Source organism: Mandrillus leucophaeus, unplaced genomic scaffold (assembly GCF_000951045.1).
Source record: "Mandrillus leucophaeus isolate KB7577 unplaced genomic scaffold, Mleu.le_1.0 Scaffold286, whole genome shotgun sequence".
In the NCBI taxonomy this organism is placed as follows: Eukaryota; Metazoa; Chordata; class Mammalia; order Primates; family Cercopithecidae; genus Mandrillus; species Mandrillus leucophaeus.
Genome location: NW_012102987.1, coordinates 1,422,621 through 1,429,360, shown reverse-complemented (window position 1 = coordinate 1,429,360; position 6,740 = coordinate 1,422,621). Strand labels below are relative to the sequence as shown.

At 50.1% G+C, this 6,740-nt stretch overlaps 1 protein-coding gene across 2 annotated transcripts in view; it reads right to left on the bottom strand.

The window, feature by feature from the left end:
* The window catches only part of LDLRAD4 (low density lipoprotein receptor class A domain containing 4), a 425,071-nt gene that overhangs the window by 233,835 nt on the left and 184,496 nt on the right, over nt 1-6,740 (bottom strand). For both annotated transcript variants that reach the window (XM_011985532.1, XM_011985533.1), the window contains exon 3: nt 3,629-3,769. In XM_011985532.1, the coding sequence (XP_011840922.1) occupies nt 3,629-3,769 (141 nt within the window). The remainder of the gene's footprint in view (nt 1-3,628; nt 3,770-6,740) is intronic.

Genomic DNA, 6,740 nt, shown 5'->3' with positions numbered 1-6,740 from the left:
GTCCACGCACGTCGGCCCAGACCTCCGCGTCCACGCAAAACCCTTTGATGTCTCAGTAGAACGAAGCAGCCTCGGTCCACAGATAACCTGGCCACGGTGAGGAGAGGCAAGAGGCAGACGAAGCCCACTGTGCCTCAGCCTTGGCTCCAAACGCATTTTTGTTTGAAGAGAAAAGCTACTTACAGCAACTTTCAGAGCTTCTGTGATTCTTATTATTGTTGGCTTTAGAAATAACAGTTACATTTTCTTGCTAACCTTAATTTACGCTGAAATTTGGCAAATATCAAACGGGAGATACGGCCAAGACCTCTGAGCCGTGGAACGTACTCAAAGTTAACGGCACGGACAGGAAACCAAACTGATTCTAGCTCATCTGGAAACCCAGAGGTCTCGCCTCGCTTCAGCCTCAGCACCCTCAGAGCTGGGACACTGAGTGCATCCTTTGGCTGGGAACAAGGGAACACAGATCACACAATCCTGCTCCTAAGCAGGAAGAACGAGGTACCACCTTTCCGGAGCGTGGTGCTTCACAGACAACAGTTCACGCGACACTCTGACTCCGTCCAGGTGGAGACGAAGGGGACCTTACCGTCAGAGCGGCGCACCACGAAAGGCCGGCTGTCTGTCCGCTGTAGGAAACGGGCTGGTCAAGGATCCAATAAAAAGTGTCATCCGCTGACACCCACTGACGACCGGAGAGGCTCTGAGGCGGGTTCACAGCTATTGACAGGAAGTGAAATCTCCCTGTTCGCTGCCCAGCAGAATACGGGGAAGAGAATATGTATCTATTCAACAGGAGGCCACCTCCGGCCTCCTCCCCAGGGAAGCCGCACACCTGGCAGAGGTGAGCTGCAGCGGAGGACAGAGGAACCACCACCTGCCCCGGAGTTCCCAGCCACACAGAACCATCCAGAGGCAACCTGCGCCGTGAGTGTCCCCCCATGACCACTCAGCCAGCTCCCTCGGGCACCTGCAGAGAACCTGAGGGGAAAGTGGGGGCAGCCACGGCCCAGGTCGCAGCCTCCCCAGGGGACAGAATAGGGAGAATCACCCAGGATCGCTGGGCAAGCGCACGTGTAGACACCTGTGCATTTCTGCTCCGTGTACAGAATGGCTCTGACATTACAGACGGCCCAAAGTCACAGCCGTGCACCCCCCAGGAAGGGCCACATGGGGAGTGGAGATGGCAACTGCAACACGATGACACCGACTGTGTTTCCCACGGACGGTCTTTCCGGCAGATGCGTGCATGGCAGGACTGTGCCCGTTCCACAGGGAGAGAACCTGAGCTGAAAGGCGCTGTCGCTCCCCTCGGGCGAACCGTGAACCCAGATCAATCCGAAGCCACAGCCACGGTCCTGCCCTTTGTCCTTCCATCTCCTGGTTCTCCAGTCTTCTTAGAAGGAGTATATTGTAAATAATATCCCATTTTAGCTATAAAGACAAAAGTTCTAGTCATATCTGAACAGTGGAGGGCCAAGAGTTTGCCAACAGGATTGTGAGACTCCTCTGTTAGGACAAAGTTGGACCACTGACCGATGTAACGGCTGCCCTGGCTTTTAGGCAGAATTAAAGTGCTTGCATTTTAAAAAATGAGTGGAAAAGCAATCTGGAGACAGGCCTTAAAAACTGGAAAGAATAGTGACAAGAAAGGAAGCGAGGGAGGAAGGAAGGGTTGAAAACAAGGACGCCCTCAGCAAAAGGGCCCCGTAGTAGAGGAGGAGGAGGCCGCAGACACAGAAGCAGCCTGTGGGGCCCCCCAGAGCGGAGGCCAGGGCTCCAGAACTCTGACCCCAGTCAAGGCAGCACACAAGGTCCCGATACTCTCCACACAGCTCACCTTGGTGTCTGCTGTTCGTCAAGTCCAGAGAAAACAGAGTGAGATGCTGCCTTTCTCACCTCCTTCTAAGACGCCAGCCTGAGCTCAGGTCATCTCCGGGTGCTTAGTGCCCGGAATGCGCTGCTCTAAGTGCTGTCTGTGGATTGTCCCGTGTGATGCTCCTTCTGAGACCCCAGCCTGAGCTCAGGTCATCTCTGGGTGCTTAGTGCCCGGAATGCGCTGCTCTAAGTGCTGTCTGTGGATTGTCCCGTGTGATGCTCCAACAACCATTCTTATGCCGACATTGTGCAGCGGAGGGTACGGAGGCTCAGGAGATGAAAACAACATTGTTCCATCCACGTTGCCACCATGCAGACAAGCAGGGTTCCTCAGGGCTCCCGGCCCTCTGGCCTGCTGCCTGCTCGTCCTCACCCAGCTCCCAGTCCCCCGTCCTGACCTGCAGCCCTCCTCCCTCCTCCTGCACCCAGCCCTGGTTCCCGCGCTAAGTAGGACAGCCAGAGCGAGAGCCTCCGGGCCATCCTGGGCCTGGGGGCAGCCGGGGCCTGTGGGCCAGATGACTCCAGCTGAGAGGCAAAGCTGTATTACACAGAGACGGCTGCATAAAACACGGAGCCAGGGCCAGGCAAGCACGCGCCCACCCCGGAACCTCTGAGAACTGTCTATGCAACGCACAGAGATGGGACTCAAAGAGCGCTGGGTAGGAGAAAACGCAAATGGAAACACAATAGAAAAACTTGACAAAAACTATTTGTACCATAAGACTCTTGAATTTAGCAAGCATAAATAGCAGGCTTAAAACGTGCTAGAGCACAGTCATTTTTATATTGGGGACATACGTAACGTGCCCCCCATATAAAAATACAGTAGGAATAGAGAAAATAGTTTCTTTTTTTAAATCTCCTCCCATTTTCACATTTGCAGCACTGGTATTTATGTAGTCTAATTTCCATAACAAAAATTTTAAATCTGTCTCAAATATAACTCCTCAAAATAATGTCAGTAAAAATGGGGAGAGACGCTGAACGCATCATAAAAGGGTCTAAGAAGGCCGTGTGAGGAGGGTCGGCCCGGCCAACGCTCTTCCCAAGGTGTGCAACTGCAACCAGATCCTCACCCTCAATCCCCCTCACTTAGCCCAGAGAAACAGAAAACAGTAAACCACCTTTCCTAAGTTCAGCGGGATTTCCAAACTGCCTTCTTTCTCTTCCCTTCTCACAAAACCCATGAGACCAAAAACCAACGAACTTCAAACTCTGACTCCACTTCTTCCAATTCAAGAAACGCTCAAAGCCTCAGCCGTGGGGATTCACACGTGTCAAGACCTCACTCAAGCTGTTTCCATCCAGCATCTAACAGAAAAACACATGACCAGAACCTTTAGGGATCCCATGCAAACTTTTCTACTTTCGTATTTCAGTTGCATGATGAATTACGGACCTTCCACACATCTTTCTTTGTTAATTTAAAATTACTTCTGAAGTAAGAATGTTGGTATGAAGTATACTAAAATCAATATATGATCTCCTGGAATCCAGGCATCGCTCAGATAAATAGCAAAAGCCTATTTCAAAACACGGCTCCGCCGACCACTTTAGAGAACAGAACGAATTTCCTACGTTTAAACACGCCGCCCCTCTATCCTGAGAGAAGAAAACATTTCCTTTGTGAAAATGCAAATCTCTTTCTGGAACCGGAAAACAACCTCCTTGGCAAGTCCCAGGGACCCCACCTCCTAACCGCCTCAGAACCACACCAGACAGTGCCGCCCAGGCGGGAGGAGAGACTTACAGTTGAAGATGCCCGGAGGCGGGTGCTCGGTCACCAGGAGACAGTTCTCTTCGTCACTGTTGTCCCCACAGTCGTTCTGTTGGTTACAGACCAGCGAACCAAGATACAAGCATTTACCGCTGGTGCAGGTGAATTTGCACTCTGAAAAAGTACAATATAAAGCATGGAGCAGTCAATGCAAGCTTGGTGCTCTTGAGCGGCGACTGTCGTCGGTTTTTCTTTCCCCCATTTGCATGCCATGATTGTCTGGGAGCTCAGACTATCTGCAGAGCCCAGGACACTACACTCGGAGAAGGGCCATCTGGGTAAGGACCTTCCTTGTCTGAAACACACAGGATGGTGCCCTCCTGCACTCCACAGGGGTGCCGAGGCCTGCCACGCACGCCTCGCCCTACGGCACTGCCCACACGAGTAGCACAGGTGCTCTCTTTCTTTCCACGGCCTGCTCTGCAAAAGTCATAGCTGTGGGGCTCTATTATTCGGTTTGAAAACATCCTTGGCAGTTCTCCACACCTCCGAGAATGGGGGAGCCCGCGCAGCCAGCCGTGGCAGGGGCCGGCAGAACTCAGGAGCGCTGGCTTAACAAAAGGACACTGAGACATTTTATTTCCCACTTGCCACCGTCTTGTGGTGAGAATCTGGACAACGTATTTCACCTCTCAGACGTTCATTCGTCTCATGCCTCAGAAAAATCAGGCATGACACCAGGCGTGGGTAGCAGTGAATTTATAATGTAAAACATGGGGAAATCATGTGTGCTTTCTGCTAAAGGGCCATGCTGGTAAATTATAAAAATAGGGCAGATCCCATACCCAAATCCCTACAGGCCACACTGAACACAGGCTCCCTAAAATCTGTACAAATCCATATTTGAAAACGGAATTTAGTTTTGTACGACTTTAAAATAAATTTGCACACTTAACACATTACCATCCGTTTAAGCAACGAAGAATAAAGGAAGTTACACAATTATATACACTTGAGCACAGAAAGGGCCACTACATCTTCCAGTGACTGTCATCCTGCATTCTGAGTGTGGGCTTGGCCCCAGGAGACCACAGAAGCTGGCAGGATTCACACAGCACAGCCCACTCAGTAGACAGAGGGAAGACAGAGCCTCCAGAGGAGTCCCGGGCTCCTCACTGCCGCTGACTGTCACAGCCTCTTCCTTTTTCCAGGCCTTGGTTCTATGTCTGGAATAAGGGTGGCGGGCCTGGATCAAGTCCAAGGTCCTTTCAACTCAAATTTTCCATCATTCCAATAAAAGGCTGGGCATCGGCACACCAAGGCCTCCTCCAGCGACGCGAACCATGTGTGGGGCTGCCCCCGCCCAGCCTGCCTCTCGGGGCGAACTATGGCCCACAAGATAATAACCTTTACCTGTTGTAAAGAAACACAACGTAAGAGTCCTCAAAGTATTTCTGTGAACCTGTATAAAAAGGGTATTATAATCCTTCGTTTGTTCACATTCTCCTAAAAGAGTGCAGAAAAAGAAACCAGCCGAGCTGCTGACCTAGTTTAGAATAACATGTGAACGCAGCCCAAATGCACACCCACGCGCGCCTCGCTGGCGGCACCATCCAGGTTAGAAGAGCTGTGTGCGGAGTGAGGCCGGGCCACGTGGTGGGGGTGCGGCCGGAGCCAAACGCTCTCCTTCCATAAGGTGGAAAGATTAAAATCCAGCTGTTTGAAATCACATTTATGAAGTAACATTGTTTTTAACTTAACGGAAAAAAGGGATGTCAAGGGAAAAATTTATCTTCCTTTCCAAAAGAAATATTGGACTATGGATTTACACCAAACATGAAAAGCCCAGTAACCAAAAACAGGTACTCCCTGTGTCGCTAAAACGGTGATTGGGAAAAATAGGAACATGAACCTGAACTGAATCAAACTCTAACTAAAAAGTTCACCATTGCTGAGGTTTGAAAGGATCCGAGGTTAGACTACCATATTCAAGTTGGTGTGGAACGTTAAACTACCCAAGAAATGAGACCACATCCACACTTCACTCATTTTAACCTGTTGGAGGGAGACACGACAGGCTTGCAAGGAAATCAATTCTGCGACTCATTCGTTCATTCACAGAACCGGTGTATGAGCCGCGCCTATGTTCTGTGCTAGGTAGTGAGACACGGAAACTCGGAAATGAATGAGCTAGCCCTCTTCAAAGCGCTTATGGTATGAACTATTTTAAAAATATGAGCAGTGACTAATTTGCCGCTCCTTCCAAGGCCAAACATTTCCCTTCTTTATCTCCTTCGTGTTCTAGAGCGCCGCCCAGCCTGTGACAGGCGCTCGGTGAATCACACATTTGTTGAATAAATGAATGATCTGATCTGAGCCTCCTAAGAACCCCGTGAAATCATCAGGGCAGATATTCTTCTTCCCATTTGATTCCGTTTTGCCTCATCTCACCGCACGGCCTCAGTTTCCAGATTCACTTTCAGGAAAGCGAGACACTCACTTGCAATGGGCGCGGCCCCACGTATAATAACGAAGCTCCCCAAATCGCCAGTTGTCTCAAGTCGGCTCAACACCAGGCAGCACTAACAAGGCTTGTGCTACTCATGTGCTTGGTTCTTACTTCTTAGAGAACGGAAATAACATCAACCTATTGAATTTCAAATTCAGTTGGGTACCGTGACTCATACCTGTGCTCTCAGCACTTTGGGAGGCAGAGGCAGGAGGATCATTTCAGTCCAGGAATTCTAGACCAGCCTGGGCAACAAAGCGAGGCCCTGTCTCTACAAAACAGTTTAAAAATGAGACAAGTGCAGTGGCCACTCCTGTACTCCCAGCTACTGAGGACACGAAGGCAAGAGGATCGCTTGTGTCCAGAAGTTCAAGGCTGCAGTGAGCTAAGATCACGCCACTGCACTCAAGCCCGGGTGACAGAGCAAGACCTGGTCTCTAAAAAATAAAAAAAAAATCAAATTTGAAAAATATAAATCTCAGCAGTGAGTCGTCAGTCCAACATCAGAGTAAGGTCTTTCCATCACACGGCCACTGGAATCAGAACGACCAGATCGAGAATTTTAATTTACCGGCTTCCTGATGTGATACAGAAACTACTAGAAAATTGTTGTAATGGGCCGGGCGCGGTGGCTCA